This window comes from Oryza sativa, chromosome 12 (genome assembly GCF_034140825.1).
Source record: "Oryza sativa Japonica Group chromosome 12, ASM3414082v1".
In the NCBI taxonomy this organism is placed as follows: domain Eukaryota; kingdom Viridiplantae; phylum Streptophyta; class Magnoliopsida; order Poales; family Poaceae; genus Oryza; species Oryza sativa.
Genome location: NC_089046.1, coordinates 10213241 through 10236997, shown reverse-complemented (window position 1 = coordinate 10236997; position 23757 = coordinate 10213241). Strand labels below are relative to the sequence as shown.

At 48.9% G+C, this 23757-nt stretch overlaps 2 protein-coding genes across 2 annotated transcripts; one reads left to right on the top strand and one right to left on the bottom strand.

Moving 5' to 3' along the window:
• Positions 1-1573: 1573 nt before the first annotated feature.
• Positions 1574-1981, bottom strand: LOC136354529 (uncharacterized). Its single transcript, XM_066306034.1, has one exon. It carries the CDS (start codon positions 1979-1981, stop codon positions 1574-1576), a length of 408 nt encoding a protein of 135 aa, XP_066162131.1.
• A 9248-nt stretch (positions 1982-11229) lies between these two features.
• LOC136354528 (uncharacterized) lies at positions 11230-12216 on the top strand. The gene is made up of 3 exons (XM_066306033.1): positions 11230-11425; positions 11498-11602; positions 11675-12216. Exons 1-3 carry the CDS (start codon positions 11230-11232, stop codon positions 12121-12123), a joined length of 750 nt encoding a protein of 249 aa, XP_066162130.1. The 3' UTR covers positions 12124-12216.
• The last annotated feature ends 11541 nt before the right edge of the window (positions 12217-23757 follow it).

Below are 23757 nucleotides of genomic sequence, written 5' to 3'. Positions count from 1 at the left end.
ATGGATTCTTTGCATTTTTCTTGATTTACTGAGACTTGAATGGACTTAAATGGAGCTCGGATGAATTAGTTATGAATTTTAGAAGATTATCTGTGTTTTTACTATAAAGAGAAAAACCTTAATTATTTATTGCGCAATATATCCCAGGGCTGACGTCATCAAGGAGGGCGCCGACAGGCGGGCCCCACTAGACAGTGACTCGAGGGGAAGGGAAGGAGCACTGGCAGGTGGGCCCCACTCGGCATCGGCTCAAGGGGAGGGGCGAGGCGCCTGGCTCGGCTCGGCTCCGAGCTGACCGGCCGGCCATGGGGCAGCGGCGCACGCGGAGCTGGCAGCAGCACGCGGTTACCGGCGACGGCAACCGGCGGCTGGAGGCGGCGGCCGATGGTGGCGGCGCGAAGGCGGCGGCGCATGGCTGAAGTGGCGACTCGGCCCGGCTCGACGCTAGGAGGGAGAGGAAGGGGGAAGGAGGGGGAGGGGTGCCTCACCGTGAGTTGGCCGGCGCGGGAGGAGGCGACGACGAACGGCGACGGTGAGCAACCGGAGGGCAACGGCGATGGGCGGACAAGCTCCGGGTCCACCTAGGGGACAAAATGGAAGGGATTAGAGGGAGAGGGGTGGTCCACGGCGAGCGGAAACCATGGCCGAAGGCGGCGAAAGTGGTGGTGCTCACGGCGCGCGAGGAGAAGCAAGCTCCAGCGGCGGGATTGACCGGGGAAACGGCGGACGGGGTAGCGCACAAGCTTGCGAACCTGGCGGCGGCGACGGCGCGGTGTGGCGACGGCTCTAGAGGTGGCGGCGGGTGGCCAGAGCACGGCGGCGAGCGGCGGCGCTAGAGGAGTTCGGCACGGGCACGGTAGAGAGCGTGCGATAACGCGGCGAAAAGGGAAAAAAGGAGAGGAGGATGCGGGGATGGATTATATAGGGGCGGAGGAGCCGATCGTGGCCGGGAGGGGGCTCGATTTTGCCGGAGTTAGTGGGGATGGTGGAGAGAGAGAGTGGGGATTCAAACCGAATCCCACCCTTTTTGGGCGCGCGTGCGCGGGCGGGAAGGCGGGGCGTGGGCGGGCGACGTGGGGGAAGAACGCGGGAGCGGCGCTGCGTGGGCGCGGGAGGAGCGGCGTGGGCGCGGCAGCGCGGGCGGTTGGAGCTCCGGCTCCAATGGCCGGAGGTAGGAGACGACTGACAGGTGGGGCCCACCTGTCGGCGTCCCAGAGAGTAGAGAGAGGCGCGGGCCGGCCCAACGAAGAGGAGGCCGAGCGCGGGAGGAGATGGGCTGGTGGCCCAAAAGAGAAAAAGAAGGAAAAGAAAAAGGAGGAAAAAAGGAAAATGAATTCCTAGGATTAAATATTGCACTTGCTCATTTTTAATTTGTTAAAATTATTTTTAGGGCTCTGAAAATTCCACTAAAAATCCTGTTAGCATATTTTGATATGTAGAATCCAAGAAAAATTCCACATGCCGATTTTGATTATTATTTGCATTTATTAATTTGAGGAATTAGCTCTAGGTTAAATTGAACAATTTCTTCGGACGATTTATTTTACAAATTTTAAAGCTGGAAAGGGGAACTTCAGGGCGTGATAGTGATGGGGCCACTGGGGCTCGGCATCTTCATCTGGAGGTAGGCATAGTGGGTGGCGGCCATGAACTTCACCAAGGCGGGCCTTCCCAGGACCGCGTTGTTGGGCAAATTGAGATTTGCCACATCAAAGTCAATCCGCTCAGTGCGGAAGTTGGTAGAGTCGCCAAAGTTGACTGGGAGCGCGACGTGGCCCAAAGGCCACGTGTGCCCCGGTGTCACGCCAATGATTGGCAGCGACGGCTGAAGCCTCTTCCCCGGGGCCTCGAGGGCATGGAAGGCCGTCGGGGAGATGATGCTGAGGCTGGCCCACCCGTCGATCAAGACGCGCTTCATCTTGATGTTATGGATGGTCGGGGAGACCACGAGGACCAGCTTCCCTCCACGGGCGAGCACCATCGTGTGGTTACTCTAGTCGAAAGTGAGCTTCACCTCCGACCAGCGTGCCTGCCGCGCCGCCTCGTGGGTTGGGACGGCGGCCAGAAGCTCACGCCTCATGGCCTTGAAACTGCCTTGAAACTGCGACGGGAAGCGTGAGCGCAAGCCCCCCCCTCCCCCCCCCGTCCCCCCCCCCCGGTCGAGTGTGGCTACAGTCCCCTGAGGTACCTGGAATTCCAGGTCCTCGCTGTCATTGTCGTCATTGGCGGGGGCCTTTTCCTTGGCCTCCTCTCGCAGGTTGCCAACGGGGGGTGGGTGGTACTCGGCTTATCGCCGGTGGCCTTATCCTTGCGCAGGGTCCGAGAGGGGCCGTCCGTGGCAAGGACGTGGCCCTCGTTGTCAGAGTGGGCCGGCTTCCTCTTCCTCCTCTTGTCCCGCCGCATGGAGCGGGGAGTGGACTCGAGGGCCGGGGGCAGCCGCAGCCGCCGCACCAAAGCCAGGGGAGTTCCAGGCCCACGCCTCCTCCTTCCAAGCCACCTTGTTTGCTAGCTCGAAAAGCTCGGTGGTGGTCTTCGGCTCCTTGGAAGCGATCTTCTTGAGCATGCGGTTGTGCCGCACACCGCTCCGGAATGCATAAACGACCGCGTGGGCCGGTATGCAGGGGATGGTGTTGCGGACCTGGCAGAAACGCTGTATGTACGAGCGGAGGGACTCTTCATCCCTTTGCTGCACAACGTGCAGATCCGCCTCCTCTCCTAGGCGGGGATAAGAGGCCCTGGAAGTTCGTAACGAACTGCTGGTAGAGGTCCTCCCAGGAGTGGATGGAGTCGAGGGGCTGGGTCATGAGCCAGCTGCGCGCCTGACCCTTAAGTGCCATGGGAAAGTAATTTGCCATGACCCGGTCATCTCCCCCCGCCTCCATGATGACCGTGGTATAGATCTGGAGGACCTCAGAGGGGTTGATGCTGCCATCATACTTCTCGGTGAGGTTGGAGCGGAACTTCGGGGGCCACTGGACATTCCGGAGACTCGCCACGAAAGCCTTGCACCCGGTCCCACCAGGAATGGACGTGGGGAGCGAGCCGGCTTGCGCGGAGGGGTGCGATACTCCTGACGAGGAGGCGCCCTCTCCCATGCGGGTAGCACGACGCTCGTCCCTGCAGCACTCGATGTTGATCCGAGCGTCTTGTTCTCCGTAGAGATCGTCGTCATGCCTTCGGCTCTCCGAGGGCCTCGACGACGACGGAGCTATTGATCGCCTCGAGGTCAAGGCTGACCGATGGGCTCTCCTTCATGCAGACGACGAGAGGGTGGTGGGGGTACGCTGTACCCGTGGTCTCGAGCTGGCCTTCGGCGGCCAGCTGCCGCAGAGAGGCGGTGACCAAGTTGGCCACATCGTCCAACCATCACTGGATGGGAGTCTCCGGCTCCGGGATGACGGGAGGGTGCCGCAAAAGAGCCCCCACCACCTGAAGTGCGCCGTGGGGCGAGCCTCCGTCGCCGTAGGTTAGGCGGCGACACACCCCGGCATGGCGTGGCCTCCGCCCGCCAGGCGGCGAGGAAAGGGCCGAGCCCCTAGATCGATCGGGGTCCTCCCGCCGTCGGGGACTGCGACGCGGAGGAGTTGGAGAATTCTGGTGACGGTGGCAGGGATCGCGACTCCCGCTTGCATCCTCACTCCCGGAAGGAGTGGGGTGCGTACCACCGCCTCCTGCTCCACCACCTCAACCATGATCGTTGAGGACGGAGAGAAACTTGGTGCGGAAGAAAACAACTTCCTTCTCAAGCGTGCGGACTTCCCCTACTTGGCGCGCCAGCTGTCGAGGAGTGATCCTCTCTAGCGGGTGATCGTGAGATCCCCCTTTGTGAGTTCGGCCGGGGAAATGGCGCGATGATCAAGGTGTTGCTTCCGCTTGCTGTCTAACCGCTAGATCGCCCTCGTGGCTGTGTAGGAGAGCAAGGATTATACAGGTTCGGGCCGCTCTCGGGCGTAATACCCTACTCTTGTGTGTGGGATTATGGTGAATTCTTACAAGAGGTTTTGAGCTCCGGAGGGAAACCTAGCTGTTCTCCTTCTCGAGCTCCAGTTGTCTTAGAATCGTCCCTTTTCTTGGTGGGCGAGGTCCTCCTTTCATAGTTCAAGTTGATACCACATGACCCGTTTGCACCTACCCCTCCTAGGGAGGGGGGCCCACAAGGCTCTATTCATACCGCTATCCTTTGCTTCAACCGGAAGCAACATGGTCGCCTGGCTTTAGGTGGGGCCCGGTGCCGCCCCCCGCCTGACACGGGGGACATCCCTGTCATACCCTATTAATTGTATGAAGACTTCGGCGGCTCACCACGCGCGTGGGGCGCCCCTAGCAGCGTGCCGATGGGACAGGGCATACCTGCCCCCACTCCGCCTGACACAGGGTAGATCGTGGGGGCACTACCCCGTCCCGTCTCCTGTGACCAATCACAGGCTGGTCAAGCTCGATTGACATAGGTCAATCGAGCGGCGCCGCACGTCCCTCCATGCCGTATTAAATGCGGCATGGGGCGGTTGGGGCGCCGCGCATCGAAGGCGCGGAGCAGTGTCTTTCACCCCGCCCGCTCTCTCTGCCATGTGGTGGTCGGGTGAGGGCCTCGGGGTGGCACGCCTCGAAAGCCCGAGGGGTGCGACGTGCACCCTGAGGCCCCCTGGCCACCTCAGCGCTACCCGAGGGGCGGGGGGAAGCGAGGTCGCGTAGCCACGCCACTAGATGGGAAGGACACTTCTCTCTACTGTGCGTATCCCCGGGCTCATTTCACCGACAACAGTCCTTAACTACCAAATTCCATCGTCAATTCCAGCATAAAAGCAATTTAAAGAATACAAAATGGAATACCAAATTTAGAGCGGTGGTTATTACTAATAATTTGTACAAGTGTTAGTGAATATTTGTATGAAGGTGAATTATGGGCGAAAACCACCCGCCATGCGACAAAAAACACCTCCAGAAAGTCGAACGTAAATACATAGATTGGAGACCCTACATGAGAATCAAAACCACCTACTCTCCGCAAAAAAAAAAAAAAATCAAAACCACGTACCATTGTGCCCAACCAAAGTATAACATGTACAGGGCCCACCAAGCAGCCTCCCAGCAGGATTGTCTTGGAGGTGGGCCAAAGGGGTCGGCTGAACCCAAGGTCGGCCAAATCGCCTTTGCCTCCCCTTGCTGTCAGCCAACACGTGGAGCAAGATCCTGAAGGTCCAATGACAATTATGCTTGATTTCCGGGCTTACTCGACCTCCAAACAATTATTACAACTCTAAATAAGGAGGAGAAGCTCTCACTATCAAATTGCACAACAAGTGGAGTATAATTCATTTACAAAGTTAGGCTAGTCCCTAGTAGTGTTAGAATTTAGGAAGAAAGTAAGGGGAAGCTCCAAAAGGAGTGCTCCAAATATCAGTATTGACGGTCGTTAAGTACCAATTTCGACCGCCAACTAGCACAATGAATAAAGGGAAAATTAGTATTTCTTACACCTATACCAATAATAAATAATGTAGTTGTATTACGGTAAGAGAATTAACATGGATGCATTAATTATACCTCAAATTGAAGGAGAAATGAAGCCGGCATGCAAAGAAACACACTTCCGCGAATCATGAGGGGCCCACAAGTCAGGACAAACCGACGTAATGTTGGGCCAAACCATCGGGAACTTTTATAGGTGCCCACCTGTTATCTGGATTTATTCGATATGCCTCAACTTGTTCACCTTCAACTTCTAGGTTGTTAACTGTCCTGTTGGCATCATCTTCTATTACATTTGAGTTTGATGCATCAGTCATCTCCTCATTTTCCTGGCATGCTTGAGAACCAACGTTATTTGATTCCCTTAAACCAATTTCTTCTTCAGGTACATCATACATATCACGAGTTTAGTTTTTACCACCACACACCATTTAGGATCTATCGTATCTTTAACATAATATACTTGTTCTACTTGAGACGCTAGAACATATGGCTCGTCAACCAGCAATTTCCGTGTTGTATTTATCAGGGTAAACTTGTGCCGGTCTTTTTTAATTCACCGTGCAGTATTCACATCCCACCAATCACATTTGAATAGTACGACATGGTACTTACCATATGATAGCTTTACTATATCTGTGAGCACACCAAAGTAATCTTTGTTTCCAATCTCTTCATCACCTTTTACATATACCCCACTATTCTGTGTTTGAAGTAACATGTCTCTCTCTTTTATGTTCTATTTCCATCCATTAATCATATAACTCGAGTAATGACTAACTCGAGAATCAGGGCCACTTGCTAGATCAGAGATCTCTTTTGTGATAGAACGATCTCCCTTGGAATATTGTTCCAATATCTCAAATACAATCAATAGATTTAGAAATATATAGTTGAGTAAATTGCATCAGCGGTACACGAACTTGTCAGGTGGGTACAATCTAGTGCATGAACTTGTAAAACGCTCGTTTTGGTGCATGAACTTGTTTGTTGCGTGCAAACAAGGTCAAAATTGCACGGTAAGGTTAATCTTGCTGATTTTATCATTGATTTAAACTGTTTACAAACATGTGTCTAAGAAAGATAAACATATAATAAGGCATAATGATTGCATAAAAAAATAAAAATCCAAGTAATGATGCAAGGATAGACACAAAGAAAGATAAAGTGGAAACTAAGTTTACAAATATAACATTTCTACTATGTGCATAGACGTCATCTACTAATTTATAATTTATAATGTTCAACATAGAAAAAATCAGTCTAGTCGTGTCGTTTTAGCCTTAGTTTGTACGTACCAGATAAGTATGTACATTTACATAATGAGATACCTTTGCAGAATAACCATCTGGGACCTTGATCTGTGTAAGAAATTCACAAAATGCTTTTCTCTGATGTGAAGACATGGTGTAGCAAGCAGGGTGGACTTTATATTTACCATCACCGGCTAGAGTTGCATGAAGTTCACGACGTATTCCCATGAGTTCCATATCAAAGCGATATTTGATTGTATCTTTTGTCTTGCCATCTAGATTTAGCAAGGTGCCAACGATACTATCGCAAATGTTCTTCTCAATGTGCATGATATCCAAATTATGCCTTTTAGTCAGTTTGCTCCAATATGGGGATTGGTAAAAAATACTCTTTTTCTTCCAAGTACCATACAATGTACTAGAGCGTTTTCTTTTCTTCCCAGATTTCCCAAACTCCACCTGAAATAAACATATGGCAGCAATAGTAAGGTGCTAAAACTAAATTCATATGGTTAGTCATAGTTCTAAAAAAAGATTAGTCATAGTGAAGGGGCATGAAAGCTTAATATTCCAAACCAATGAGACAAATAAATTATTCTGTATTTAAATTTGCATCAGGGACAAACTATCCTCAAAATCAATTTAATAGTATTATCATGTCACATCTAGTAAGTAAATCATCATGCATAGTTTGATTTTTTAATTTAGAACCATCACACAAAAAGATTCAATAATAAGATGGAAGCAATAACCTGTTCGAATTTCTCAAACTGAGAAATAATATCATCTTCTGACAATGGTTTTCGAGAGCTAAGCTTTTCCTTTTGGCCATCAAAAGAAGTGTCATTGTTCCTCTAGGCATGTCGCCTCGGCAGGAAGTGGCGATGTCCCGTATAACAATATTTGTGCCCATTAACAAGTCTGTGGTAGCAGGTTTCAGTGTGGCATGAAGGACATGCATATTTATCTTTTGTGCTCATGCCTGACAAGTTTCCAAATGCTGGAAAATCATTAATTGTGTCGAAACTAGATTTTGGCAATGATAAAAGGGGGTGGCTATCAAGCTAGGAAAGTGTATGGGTTTGGAGACAAAGGATTTATACAGGTTCAGGCCTTCTTATAAAAGAAGTAATACCCTACTCCTGTCCGGGGATGAATCCGCCGAGTGTGTTATTGATTGTATGATTTAGAGAAAATCCAACAACCGCCCCTAGAGGCACCCGGACCCCCCTTATATATGGGGAGGAGTCCGTGTTACAAAAGATAATCTATATCCCAAACGGAATATGCAAATACAGATGAAATATAGTCGTAACCGACTAAGTCTCAGGGTGTTTCCTTGATACACAAGTTAAGAAACAAACCCGAGATACAGATAAGATATTCTATCTACATTAGGCATCCTGTACCCAGCCCAAATACCATCGCCGTGTAGATATGGGATATCCATAATCTCCACAGTAGCCCCCGAGACCTTTGCAGTCAACCATCGTAGCCATCTCAAAAATAATCCGAGTGCTTCAAACTTTTCATGCCAAGGCCCGCCGAGTAGCGAAGACGAAGACTGTAAAGGGCGAAAAGGTAAAGAATATGGTGCATCGAATAGATGCACCTAATTAGGTGTAGCCCCCAACTATGTGATTAGTTAACAAACTAAACATATAGTTGAGAACAAAATAATAGCACAATCATGCATCATATGACAAAAGCATATGCGACGCCTACAGAGGCATTCTTGCCGACTGCTTTCTAGCCATAATAAAAGAAATCCGAGTGGTTAACACTCTAAAAGGTTCACGAATGAACACACTTAACAGGCATCCGAATAAAAACTCTAAAGATTACCCACCAAGTATTATAAAAATTATGGTAATAAATAAGTCTAATAGCCTAGGCTATGACTATTTACCATAATGAAAACAGGCATATAATATACCAAGGAAATGACTATGATAAAAACAAGTCATTCCAAGTTAACCCAGACAGCTTTTGTAGCCTAATGAAAGCTTACAAAAACAGCATAACGCTTTTCTGTCGGGCACCTTTTAATTTGCATTGCAATAATTCCAAAGAATTATATGACCGCATAAAAAGGATTTTATCAGCATTGGGCAACACTATTGTGCGCATAATATTGCCAAAGCAAAATATGCCTAAGTCCCTAAGGAACACAATGGGCCACGCTGTAAAAAGTATTGGGCTGAAGTACTGTTCAGGCCTAGGCCCATTTGCACCTCCGATACCCTTAACAAGAAATCCGAGATCCAAGCGACGCTTCGTCTTCCCCGCCGGAACTCTCGCCATTTTCCCCACTTCTTGCTACAGTGCAGAACTGCGCCGGCGAACTAGGGTTCACCACTCCACTCAAATCCACCTTCGAAAAGTGCATCAAAATCTTTCCCGTGATCCACCGCCTCAATCCCTCACTTCTCCCCGGCCATCCCTCGAATCAAATCAGCGCATTCGGGTAAAATCGATGGCGGAGGAGAAAGAAAGCTTTGAAGGCCAATGGGCGCCGTCTGACGTAACGGAAGAGAACCTGAAGGAGATGATGGCGCACGGCGTTCTCCCTGCTAAGGAGATCATCGGGTGGCGGCCAGCGTGCGGTGAGATTTTTCCAACCCCCGATACACACGAGATTGTGGTCTTCTCGCATTTCTTCTACGGCGGCTTCGCTCTTCCGACCTCGAAATTTTTCCGCGGGATCTTGAACTTCTATGGAATCAGCTTGCATCACCTAAACCCGAATTCCATAGTCCACATTGCCAATTTCATCCATGTCTGTGAAGCCTTCTTAGGAATTAAACCCCACTTCGCCCTGTTCCGCCGAATCTTCTTTCTCAAACCCCAACCAAACAAGAGTAAGCCATGTGTAGTCGGAGGGGCCGGATTTCAGCTGAGGGGAACTCTGAGCCAGAAATACTTCTCAATGCCCTTCAAGACTTCAAACAAAGGATGGCATGCGAACTGGTTTTATGTTCAGAATCCTGAGCCTGCTCTTCCCGAATACTCTTGTCTTCCCCCGGTGTACCAAGATACTTGGAACTCTCTTCCAATCGGAGATGAAGCTGCCCAAGCCTTGGAATTGTTGGATCGCATGTTAAAACTCAAAGAACAAGGCTTGCAAGGAGAGCAGATCACTCGGCATTTCATCAAATGCCGACTGGCGCCAATTAAAGAAAGATCCCGTACAACTTTTGAGTTTGACGGCAAGCATGATCCTAATCGCGAAGAACCAGACTCTCTGGATTTCAAAATCATAAAGGAGAGAATGTATAAAATCTTCTCAAATGCCATTGTCGTTAGCTACTCACACCAGCTGCCAGTTGTGCCATATAATGCATTCAATCCGCCTCCGCAGGTATGCATCTGAAATCTTCAATCTATGACCAAAACATTATCTTGTCTTCATGTTGAATTAATTAATCGTGGAAGCATCTCATTTAGGAATATGCATTGATGAAATCTGATCCCCCAATCACTCAGCGCCGGTCACCTCGTCAGCACACCGTTCAGGGAGGTGGAGGGCCAAAAATCAGACCAGATCCGCAACCTCAAACCTCCAATCCAACTGGACAGACAGGTCCTCGCAAGAGAAAACTGGTGCTCGACAACAATGAAGACGACGACGATAAATCTGGGGACAAGGGCTCGCCTAATAAACTCCCAAAGCGTACCATGCCCAAGAAAAAACTGGCTGGCCGTCAAATGCCAAAGATTAGAACATCTTCCAGGTATAAACCTCTCAGTACCATCTCCCTTTGACATGCTTCTCTCATAGAGATTACGCTGAATATCGAAAGAACACTTTGCAGGAAACCATCCGACATAGATCCAACCGGGAAAGATCCTGATCCGGCTGTGACAGAACCAAATATATCCAAGGATGCTGAGCCGACTGCTGAAAGCCAGCCGACTGGCGCCCATGCTTCGGATGACAAAGCCGATCCGAGTGACCAGCCGCCAACTGGAGACCAGTCGGCAACAGCTGAAACTGCAACAACACAAGAGCCCCCGACTGGAAACCAGTCGGATGTAGGTCCCGATGAAGAAATCCCTGAAGTTGAAGCGCAAACGACAACTTCCCAAGGACCAGAGGCTGGTAAAGACTCAATGATTGGGTCTCTAAATAAAGAACAAGGACCACCTCATGTTCAGCCAGGAACATCCTCAGGTAACACATCTTCTCAAGTGATGCCGATTTAAATAACTTCAGCTTACTCGTCTAATGTCTTGGAAATACATCAGGAACACTAGGCGATGACGAAGAAACAATTCCTCGCATAAAGGCGGCTGATGACTCCCGTCCTCCTATCTTGCTCAAATGGTGGGACGAGAACTCGCAAGTTGCCGGCATCGTTATAAATCGTCAAAAAGAAGATGAGGAAGTGTGCCAGCTGAAGAAAGCACTTGGAGAAGCCACTCGCATTGTGAATGTAAATCTTCCGGGTGAGACTGTCTTTAATAACTTTGTTCTCTCTTTAGCAGAACTGAACCATGATCCATCATGCAGAGAATCCATCTTCGCAATGAGGCCAAGACTACAACTTTGGAAAAGCTGGTTCCTCATTTGGGAACTCTTGAAGCAGTTAGGGACCAGCTGCATGAGGCCAAGGAGTATGCTAAAAAGACAGAAAAGGAGTTAAGGGACCGAATTGCCCAGCTCCAGGATTCAAACTTCGAGCTAAGTGGTTCATCAAAAGGTAACCTTCCAGACCTATTCCATTGATTTATGCTGTCATAACCGTATCCTCAAATATTTGGATTTCAAACAGCACAAGCTACCAGGATGGCACAAATGGAGAAACAGATTGAAGCCTTGAAAAGAGACAAAGTAGAACTAGCTGTGCAAAGGGACTCAGCCTTGAAGGAGGTTGAAGGTACTGCCAGCTGACAATTTGAACTTTCCTCTCTTTAATGCAGCAAATTCTTATTATAAATGTGTTTTGTAGACCGTAAAATCAAATCTCAAGCTCAGTTTGATGTCCTGGTTGGTAAGATCAAGAAGCTTGAAGGAGCAAGAGACGAAGTCGCCAATGTCGCTACACCACTTGTCCAAGCTATGTTCCTTAATGACAGTGGTCCGAGTGCACTTGACGCAACCGAAATCTTTGACAAGCTGAGAGTAGCACCGGATGTATACTTCAAGAATATCAAGAAAGCTGGAAGTATGGGAGCTAGTATGGCATTGGCGATGACTAAATCCTTGTACCCGAGGATTGAAATTGACGCCATTGATGGCTTTGCAGACGGGACAAGCGAAGAAGCTGCTCTTGATCTTATCAGTAATGCTCAAAGTGCGGCTGACAAGATTGCAAGTGATGTTGTAGAGCAATTCCGCAACAACGACCTTCAGCCGAGCAATAATAACTCTGATGATGAAAGGACTGATTCTGACTGAGTGTAAATGTAGCAAATGGAGGCTTAATTTGTACAATACTGGTGTATTTATGCTGTGCTTGATAGTTCTAACCAAGTCTTTGATTTCTTAAAAGCTTTTATCAAGCTTTGTTGAGCCTAAAACCCAAAGAAGCTATTAAAAACTTTCAGTCCTCGCAGACTAAGTAGAAAAAATCAAACAAGGCAATGATAGACCAAGTAAGCAAATTAAATTGATAAAAAATCACACTCCATTATTATGATGATAGCCCCCGACTGACAACGGCAAGAAGAAAACTTGATGTTGACAGTCAAGATAGGGAAGTACAATGATAAACTTAAGCGTAGAAACGACGAAGATGTTCGATGTTCCAAGAGTTGTCGACAAGAGTACCGTCTTCGCGCTTGAGTCGATAAGAACCTGGCCGGGTGACTTCAGAGATAATAAATGGCCCTTCCCATAGAGGAGATAACTTGTGCCGATCTCGTGTAGTTTGAATTTTCCTCAAAACCAGGTCACCGACTAAAAAGGCACGAGATCGAACATTGCGATTATGATAGCGCCGCAACCCTTGTAAATATCGAGCCGACCGAATCAAAGCTGCTTCGCGGGCTTCTTCCAATCGGTGCAAGTCATCCACTCGGTCTTCTTCGTAGCGTTCTTCACGGAAATTACGAAAGCGCAAAGACTCAAATTCGACTTCACTCGGCAACATTGCTTCTGCCCCATAGACAAGGAAAAAAGGTGACTGGCCTGTGGCCCGACTGGGTGTAGTTCGCAAAGACCAAAGTACCGATGGCAGTTGTTGCACCCATTTGCCGGCATAGGGTTTTAGCCGGTCAAAGACACGCGCTTTAATCCCTTGAAGTATCATGCCATTAGCTCGCTCCACCTGTCCATTGCTCATGGGGTGTGCCACTGAGGCGTAGCAAATCTTAATTCCAAAGTCCTCACAAAAGTCTTTAAAAACTCCGCCAGTGAATTGTGTGCCATTATCAGTGATTATCCGATTGGGCACTCCAAATCTATGCACAATGTTGATGAAGAAGTCTCGAGCATTATCTGCTGTGATTGTGACAACCGGTTTAGCTTCAATCCACTTGGAGAATTTGTCAATGGCTACAAAGAGATGTGTGTAACCGCCGACTGCCTTTTTAAACGGGCCAACCATGTCGAGTCCCCAAACCGCAAACGGCCAAGACAGCGGGATGGTTTGCAACTCTTGAGCTGGCAAGTGAATTTGTCTGGCGAAAAATTGGCAACCTTCGCACGTGCGCACAATCTTGTCGGCGTCGGACACTGCAGTAGGCCAGAAAAAACCCTGCCGGTAAGCTTTGCCGACAATGGTGCGTGCAGCGGCATGGTTTCCGCATATCCCAGAATGTATGTCCTGCAGCAATTGTCTCCCTTCCTCTAAAGATACGCAGCGTTGCAGAATTCCTGAAGGGCTTTTCTTGTATAACTCAGCTTCATGCATAACATAAAGTTTGCTCCGCCTTGAAATCCGCTCGGCTTCATCTTTGTCTTGAGGGAGTTCTTGAGAAGTCAAAAATCGTATGAGGGGTTCTCGCCAGTCGGTTTCAACCATAGCGACGTCATGAGTGCCCGCAACTTGAGTGGTATCTTTGTGAGGTACTGTCGGCGTATAAAGGTGTTCAACGAAAACATCAGAGGGCGCCACCTCGCGCTTGGATCCAAAGTTGGCAAGTCTATCGGCGGCTTCATTATTATGCCGAAGAACATGACTGAGCTCGAGTCCATCGAACTTATCTTCCAATTTGCGTACCTCTTGTCGATATGCTATCATGTTGTCGTCAAGGCAGGACCACTCTTTCATAACTTGGTTGACAACCAACTGTGAATCGCCTCGAACTATTAGACGCTTTATCCCTAGGGAAATTGCAATCCGCAGTCCATGAAGGAGGGCCTCATACTCAGCGACGTTGTGGGACGCCGAAAAATGTATCCAAAGCACGTAGCTCAATCTTTCTCCAGTTGGGGAAATCAAAACCACTCCTGCTCCAGTGCCCGAAAGTCGTTTGGATCCGTCAAAATGCATGGTCCAGTGCTCCATGTTCTCCGCGGGGGTATCCTCCTGGCACTCGGTCCATTCGGCGACAAAATCAGCTAACGCTTGGGACTTGATTGAAATTCGGGGCTTGAATGATATGTCCAAAGACATCAACTCCAAAGCCCACTTAGCAATACGTCCGTTTGCTTCGCGGTTGTGCAGTATATCACCGAGTGGAATTGATGTGACCACCGTTACCGAGTGACCTTGAAAGTAGTGAGATAGCTTCCTGGTAGTAATTAGAATACCATATAACAGCTTCTGAACCTGAGGGTACCTCGTTTTGGAGTCGGCTAGGACCTCGCTGACAAAATAAATCGGTCGCTGGAATTTTTGGACATGGCCTTCTTCCTCGCGCTCAACGACCAAGACTGTGCTCACAACCTGGGAGGTGGCTGATACGTACAGCAACAACGGCTCCTGCGGGTGTGGTGAGGCTAAGACTGGTGGCTCGGTGAGAAGTTTCTTGAAATCTTCGAAGGCCTTCTGTGCTTCGGGTCCCCACTGGAAGTTATCTGTTTTCTTCAGCAGCTTAAAGAAGGGCATCCCCCGCTCGCCAAGTCGTGAAACAAATCGGCTGAGCGCCGCCATGCATCCAGTCAGCTTCTGAACATCTTTCTGGGTACTTGGCGGTTTCATGTTGAGGATAGCAGTAACTTTCTCCGGGTTGGCTTGGATGCCCCTATGAGACACCATAAAGCCAAGCAGCTTCCCTGACGGTACTCCGAAGGTGCACTTTTCAGGGTTCAATTTCATCCTGAAAGCACGGATGCTCGCAAAGGTTTCTTCTAGATCTGAGATCAAATCATCCTTTTGCTTGGTCTTGACGACTACGTCATCCACATAGGCTTCAACGTTGCGGCCGATCTGTGTTGAAAAGCATCTCTGAATCATGCGTTGATAAGTTGCTCCTGCGTTTTTTAGTCCGAACGGCATGGTGACGTAGCAGTATGCCCCAAAGGGCGTGATGAATGAAGTCTTCAAGCAGTCGGATTCCTTCAGTCGGATCTGATGATACCCCGAGTAGCAATCCAAAAAACTGAGAAGCTCACAGCCGGCGGTCGAGTCGACTACCTGGTCAATGCGAGGCAACCCAAAAGGATCTTTAGGGCAGGATTTGTTGAGGTCAGTATAATCAACACACATGCGCCATTGCCCTGTTTTCTTCCGAACTAGAACCGGGTTTGCCAGCCAGTCGGGATGAAGGACTTCTTTGATGAAGCCTGCTGCTAACAGTTTGGTTAATTCCTCCTTGATCGTGTCCTTCCTGTCTTGTGCGAATCGGCGGAGTCGTTGTTTGATAGGCTTGGCATCTTCTTTGACATGTAAGGAGTGCTCAATCACCTCTCTAGGAATACCGGGCATATCAGATGGTTTCCACGCAAAGATATCTTTATTGTTCTGAAGAAAGGTGATGAGCGCGCTTTCCTATTTACAATCTAACTCGGCGCCTATTACAGCAGTTTTAGTAGGATCAGAGGGATCTAGGGGAATCTTCTTAGTCTTGGCTTCGCTTTCTCCGCTCTTTGAAATCTTGGTAGCGGGCACTTCTCCTTCGCTTGCCGTGGCTGCAGCCAGTCGGATATCCTCTCGGGCAGACGCCATCTCGCGAGTTTGGGCCATGTCGCAACTCTCCTTGTCGCATGTGACGGCTTGCTTGATGTCGCTCCGTAGGGATAGGACTCCTCGGGGACCAGGCATCTTCATCATCATGTAAGTGTAGTGCGGGACGGCCATGAACTTGGCTAACGCCGGGCGTCCGAGTATGGCATGGTATGCTGTCTCGAAATCGGCGACTTCAAAGCTGATGTTCTCTGTGCGGAAGTTTTCCCGGGTGCCAAAAGTGACTGGGAGAGTGATCTGGCCGAGTGGAGTTGCGGATAATCCTGGAATCACTCCGTGAAAAGGCGCATTGCTTGGTTTTAACTCGGATCGAGGGATCTGCATATCATCCAGGGTCTTGGCGAAGAGGATATTGAGTGCACTGCCACCGTCGATGAGGGTTCTGCGAAGCTTGACATTACGGACCACTGGGTCTAGTACCAGGGGGTACCGCCCCGGGTGGACCACTCGGTCAGGATGATCCGAGCGGTCAAACTTGATTGCGATCTCTGACCATCGAAGATATTGGGGCGTGTCGGGCTGAACAGCATTGATCTCCCGTTCAGTCAACTTCTTCTTCCGTTTAGACTCATAAGCCAGGGGGCCGCCGAAGATATGGTTGAGCTCCTTGCGGTGATCTTGAAAGCCTGCCGGGGTGTCGCCGTCGTCCTTCTTCCTTGACGTGCTTTGCTCTTCGTCAGAGTTCTTCCGTGCAGTCTTGGTGTATTGATCCGCGAATTGCTTGTAGACGAAACAATCTTTGGCCACGTGGTTGGAGTTAGGATGGTGTGGGCATTGGGAGTTCATGATCTTGTCGAACGTGTTGACGCGCGAACGCTGTCGAGAAGAGTGATCGGCGGTTGCAACAAGTTCCGCAGGCTTACGCTTGCGGTCCTTATGATTGTTACTTCCACCTCCTCCCGTAGCCGGCGTACCCTTGTTTTGCTTCCAACTGGGACCCGACTGCTTTGATGCGGTGACGGCGTCTTCAGCCTTGGCGTACTCGTTGGCTTTTTCAAACATAAGCTTGACTGTCCTGGGGGGCTTACGCCCGAACTTGCCGACCAATTCTTCGTGGCGAATCCCTTTGGTGAACGCGGCGATGATAACGTCGTCGGTGATGTCGGAGATCTTGTTGCGTTGTTCAGAAAATCGCCGGATGTAATCTCGAAGGGATTCTCCGGACTTCTGAATAACGTTGTAGAGGTCGTATTGTGTGCCGGGACGCTCGAAGGTGCCTTGGAAGTTGGCGATGAAGTGGTCGCGTAATTCAGCCCAAGATCCAATTGTACCACGGGGCAATCCATGGAGCCAAGATCGGGCGGAATCTGCTAAAGCCACTGGTAAATAGTTCGCCATGGCCTTGTTGTCTCCTCCTGCTGCGCGGATTGCGAGACCGTAGACGGTAAGCCACGATTCTGGATTAGTGGTACCGTCGTACTTCTCTATTCCAGTCGGCTTGAAGCCGGCTGGCCAATCCACTCGACGCAGATCGTCGGTGAAGGCTGCTACTCCGTCAAGGTCGTCGTCGTGGCGGTTCGGCGAATGATGATAGCCTCGAGCTGCTCGGCGCTGTATGATTGTATCGCGAAGATCGACGGGGCGGCGACGAGGTGGTGAGCGAGGCCGTTCCACTCGGCGCTCCCTATGAAGGTCGGGAGGTGAGTGAACAGACCGCTCGTCGTGTCCCTTGCTCCTGCGGTTGGATCCTGCGCCGGTGATGCTGAGGCTTGGATGACGGTAGTCATGAGATCGGAAGTGGGGGACTCGGCTGCCAGTCGGCGTGTGGACGCTTTCGGAGTTAACTGGGACCGAAGCCGCAATCATGGTCTTCGTCTGGTTCAAGATGTTGACGACGTGGTCGGATTGATTGAGCTCGTTTTGGTTGAGGAGGGTGTCGAGAAGGGTGATTGCGGCAACGGCATTCTGTTGAGGGGTGCGGAAAACCGGTGTCCCTTCGACATCTTGTTGGCCGATGAGATCACGCGCTCGGCGCCCAGCTTCCAAAGCTCGCTGACGTCGATCCTCAGCCTCCTTCGCGGTCCGCTCACGGTCCTGCTGCTCACGCCGTAGCCGTTCTTGTTCTTGTGCTTGATGCTCTTCCTCCAGTCGGCGACGTTCTTCGGTCTCCCGGGCTTGGCGTTGCTCCTCCGTCTCATTATTGGCCATGAAAACGCCAAAGTAGAGAGGGGTGTAGTTGTCATCTAGGCTTCCGTCGAAGTCGTCGAAGTCGTTGTAGCGAGAACCAAATTCGTCGTACTCCACGATGTCAGTAGGACGTGAGTCGACGGTGGGAGAGCTGTTGTAGTCATCCAGCTGATCCGTCGAAACCGTGCCGAGTGGTTGGAGGATGACGCCGACTTCCCTGAAGCTAGGCGAAATCGGTGTTGAAGCCGACTTCCGCCTAGGCCTACGGGATGAAGACGCTGTCGTGGTGAAGACGGCCGCTAAATCGTCGGGGAGCTTCATCAGGACTGGTGGGTAAGCCCCATCATCTTGATCTGGTGTCGTTGGAGAAGATGCGATCTCGGCCGAGTGGTTTGAAGCCGACTCGGTTGAGATGGTCTCGAAGTAGCTTTCAGCCGCGTTCGGGAATCCAAACGGGACCGAAATCCGGTTCTCTCCCGACTGGTCTGATTCCGAGTCAAGGAGAGAAATCTTGCCGAAGTTGTTGGTGATGAAGTCGAGGCTGCCGAACCGAAACGTCTGCCCGGGAGGGAAGACGAGGTCGTCGATGCCGGAGACGGAACCCATTGCACTGATCGGCAAAAAGCTTGACGCAACCCCTACCTGGCGCGCCAACTGTCGAAACTAGATTTCGGCAATGATAAAAGGGGGTGGCTATCAAGCTAGGAAAGTGTATGGGTTTGGAGACAAAGGATTTATACAGGTTCAGGCCTTCTTATAAAAGAAGTAATACCCTACTCCTGTCCGGGGATGAATCCGCCGAGTGTGTTATTGATTGTATGATTTAGAGAAAATCCAACAACCGCCCCTAGAGGCACCCGGACCCCCCTTATATATGGGGAGGAGTCCGTGTTACAAAAGATAATCTATATCCCTAACGGAATATGCAAATACAGATGAAATATAGTCGTAACCGACTAAGTCTCAGGGTGTTTCCTTGATACACAAGTTAAGAAACAAACCCGAGATACAGATAAGATATTCTATCTACATTAGGCATCCTGTACCCAGCCCAAATACCATCGCCGTGTAGATATGGGATATCCATAATCTCCACAAATTGTCCAAAGCAAAACAACACGTAAATTAAAAGTCTGCTTTGCGAAAGCATCATATGCTTCCACACCATCCCACAATTGCAACAACTCATCAATTAATGGCTACAAGTATACGTCAATGTCATTACCAGGTGCTTTTGGGGCAGGAATTATGATAGAAATCACCATATATGGATCTTTCATGCACATCCAAGGTGGCAAGTTATATATAACAATAACTATAGGCCAGATGCTATATGAGGAACTCATATTTCCAAATGGGTTAAATCCATCACTAGCAAGCCCAAGTTGGATGTTTCGTGCGTCCAATGCAAATGAAGAAAAGTTCCCATCAAAGTCCTTCCATTCTTTTGAATTAGCAGGATGTCTCATATATCCATCATCTACTAACTTCTCCGTGTGCCATCGCATGTGTTGCAAGTTTTGTAGTCAAGTACATCCGTTCTAACCTCGGTACCAATGGGAAGTATGGCTGTTGGTATTTCTTACGACCACAGATAAATCCGCAAGCGCACGGAATACCGCTGTAGCACTTCACCTTCGGGTGACCCCAAAAGGATATCAAACTCAGGGAACGTGTGTAATCTATCTAAGGGTAAGGCTATCCAAGGACAACAACTATAGGTAGGCTGGCTAGGCTAGAGAGGTATTTCTATGTGTTTTAATTATCTACGCTAAGCAAGGTAATTTCCTATCTGTTGCTTCGGGCACCGACCCTTGCTGGTCTGCCAGCGTGGTTCCGGCTATAGCTCTATGATGTATCCGAACGTGGAGGATTACTGTCACACCCTAAAAATCCTAAATATATAAATTGTTGTCTAATTGGAATTATTAGAATTTATTTTAAAAGTCTAGAAGAGAAGATCTAATTTTAATTAATAAATTCCAATATAAAATGGGGCCAGATAAAATTTCATTAAATACTTTGCTTAATTCTATAATTCCTAGATTTTTCTGGGATTTATTTGAGCTAAGGAAGTATTTTTAATAAATGGAATTGCATTTCATGAATAATTTAATTGAAAAAGGTTTTCAAAAGTCTCTTTTGGCTTTGGGCCGAAAGTCGGCCCAAAACCTTATCTCTCTCTCCCCGGCCCAAGTCGGCCCAGTCCGCAGCCGCAGCCGCCCGCGCGAGCGCTCGCTGTCGCTGACAGGTGGGTCCCACCTGTCGGACTCGTCGTCTTCCTCCGACCGCCGCCGCCCGAACCCTAGCCGAACCGCGCCGTCGTCTCCTTCCAAATTCGGCCGCGCCTTTCCTTCTCCGGTGAAATCAATTGAGGGGAAATGTTTCCCGAGATCTCCTCTACCTTTTCTCTTTTGGAATCATCATCTAAATCGCTTTGGAAATCCGTGGATTCGAGTTCGATACGGATCGGTCTCTTTCCTCCGAGCCTTAACTTTCCTTCTCGTCGCCGGTCGCCGTGGGCCTTCGCCGCAGCCTTCCAACCTCTATAAAAGGATCCCCAAGTCCACCGCTACCCGTCGCCACCATCGCCTTCGTCTCTCGTCGCCGGTAGAGCCCTAGCCTCGTGAGACCTTGTGCCGCAGTCGTCGCCGTCGCTCGGGAAGGTCGCCATCGTGGTCGCCGTCGCGTCGCCGTCCTCGTCCGCCCCTTCGCCGTCGCTGAAGACCGCCGGAGCATCGCCGTCGTCGTCAAGCCGAAGGACTCCGCCGCCTTTTCCTCGACGCCGCCGCCGTCCGTTCATCTTCCGCCGCTGTTTTGGTCATCGGTGAGTTCGCCGCGTCGCTCTCTACGTGCTGGTGCCCTCCGTTCGTGTCCTCGCGCCGTCGTTCGCCGGCGAGCATGCACGCCCGAGCCGCCCGAGCCGCCGCCGGAGGTGACGTCACCGCTGACGTCATCGTGGCCGTCTGCCGTGGCCCGGTCATGGTCCGTTCGATCTCGGCTGTCCGTTTTGGATAGGATCGATCTCGGTCGTTCGTTTCCGTGAGCCGCCGCCGTGCACCCGGTCCACCGCTAACCCTAGCCGCTGACGCAATAATTCCCTTTTCCTTTCAAAACTAATTCATTATTGTGTCATAATTCAATTAAAATCCATATAAGTGTTTTAATCCGATTTAATCTTTAAAAATTCATAACTAATTCATCTTAGCTCGGATTTAGTTGGTTCAAGTCTCTAAATTTTTCTAAAATTGAGATCTACATGTTAAAAATATCCACATGTACTGTTCATGCTTGTTTATGTGCTGTTTGGTGATTTTGCTCCTTTCTGTTTAGATTCCGACATTTCCGGAGAGTCCGTTTTCGCAGGAGAAGAATTTGAAGAGTTCCAAGGCCAGCAAGGCAAGTCACACAGATCCCAAACAACCCTTTGAGCATGTTGATCCCGTTTAAAGCTATTGTTTCTATTCAACTATTGCACTTATTTTTGAATGTCATTGGGTGGAATTAACCTATTGTTGGTTATAGCCCTTTTTGTTCTTGATTACTTTATTCCTTGATACCTTGGGTTATTAGAACTTGACTTATATATATTGGTTCAGCTAGATATTAGATATGATTGCTTAGCCATGCTTAGAAACATTAGCATACTATTGGGTTAACTTATGATTCATTATTATTTACTGATGGCTTAATGATAGTTCACAATGGTCAATCGTGATTGGTTAATTAATTACTTGCCAACTAAAACTTGATAATGGTGGGTTGTGAGCACATGGTTTTGAGAGTCGTGCTCATGACAATTAAGGACCGGTTCACGAGTTTCGGTTGTGAAACATTAACCGTGCCAACCACAAGCCAGCGTGGGCAACGGCTTTACCTTTTGTATAGCATGGTTCATTGCGGAGCACCAGACTGAGAAGTGGCGGAGATAAGCCCACGGGGGTCGCTGGGGAGTCCATGCCTTGTTTATAAGGGGGTGATTATGATCCAGGAAAGGTGCCCTGTGGTGGATTGTGTTGTGCGAGGGGTATTGTCACAGCTCCTTTCCGAGGTACCGTGGTGGTATTGAGGCACATGGTGACATGTTGTGGGGCTGTGTCTTGTGGGTACAGTGGTACACCTCTGGCCAGAGTAAAACTATTCGAATAGCCGTGCCCGCGGTTATGGGCGGGTCTAACAATGTCTTTCGTGATTAGTCTCACACCTCTCATCATAATAAAAGATGCTATAACTGGTAATAATTTATTTAGCTCCTGGTTTGGAATGGTATATTCCTGGTTTGGAGATAGATCTGTACAGCTGGGTATGGTTGTTCAGAATGGTTGGGCCTATACAACAGAGTATGTTGTATAGCGTTGGATTAATATTGTTTAATTATTACTTAACTGTTTTATTAAATTCTGAAATGTTTATTAAATGCTGTTTATGCAAATGAAACCCTACTATGCCATCCTTTGTTATCCTGTGCACTTGCATATTTGCTGCGTGACTTGCTGAGTATGTCATATACTCACCTTGCAATCATTCATCAGAGGAAGAGTTCTACAGTGAAGCTGATGGTGTGGAGGATTAAGTGTAGCCCTGGTCAAGCTGCCTGTGGAGTGGAGCCGTCTGCGCCGTTTATCTTTTTTCCGCTGCTTAGATCTTTATTGATTGAGAGGAACTATCTACCTCTGTAATGACATTTTATTCGCTTATTAATTAGAGTAATAATTGTACTCTATTATCAATTTGTTATTGTGTGCCTCGGCTGATTCCTGGACGAGGGTTCACACACATGTAAGCGTTTGGAATTTTGGATAGAAATTCTGGGCGTGACAATTACTTGGACGGGATTCAGGGCTGTCACCACCTACCACCTAGCTCTAACAAATCCGAGGGATACACAACAAACAAAGGTAATCTCTAATCTAGACACCACATCTATATTATTAATTACTACTCTAATACTTGTAAAGGAACTTCCTTCTTTATCCAGAGTCATAGTACTAGAGCTCTTAGTATAAATACTAAACAATGAACCCACAAAGATGGAAATATATCTTACGGACTAAATAATTAAATAACATAAGAAAGGAACACGAATGCTTACTTTATAAAAGAAGTTCTCCGAACCCGGAGCAGAGTGTACCGACAGCTCCGGTACTCCTCCCGAATTCCTCCTAGGAAGCTACACTCGTCAAGGTAGAAGTCGGATGAGCGCCAAACTTCCGGGCACTCCTCCAGAGCTTCCCCTCACTCTCTACCTTATTCTAATGTACAAAAGATACAATAGAGCCTCTTGTAATTCAGATCAAAGTTGTGTGTTCTGAATGAATGAGAGGAGCTCTATTTATAGCCTCCATATGACGGTTATAGGTATGGGAAACGACCAAACTACCCTCCAACCGTCATCAGGATGAAATCAGGGCCGTCCACGTCGAATCTCGTGATCAACAGCCTCAGAAACAGTTCGGTCGAACTGGTGGTTCGGTCGAACCCGGGAGGGCTCCGTTGGACCCGTTTTTCCTCATGGACTCTAATTTTGAGGCCCTCAGCCCATTGGCATGATGTTTGGGCCCATTTGGAGTTGTTTAATTGACCTATGGGGCGTCCAATCCGTGTAAATGCGTCCTCAACGCGCGGAGGTGCAGTTTGTCGCTTGACGGATGTGTTTTCTTCTCAAAATACCTGCATACACATATTTCATCAACACTAGTGGAAATGATTAGTAATAAACCCTACCACTAAGTTGGATACCATATTTTATTTCATAATATACAAGTATTGACGATTAAATATTATGATTTAAGGACCGTCAACAATGGCAATACCTTATGTGGGACTTTCTTCAC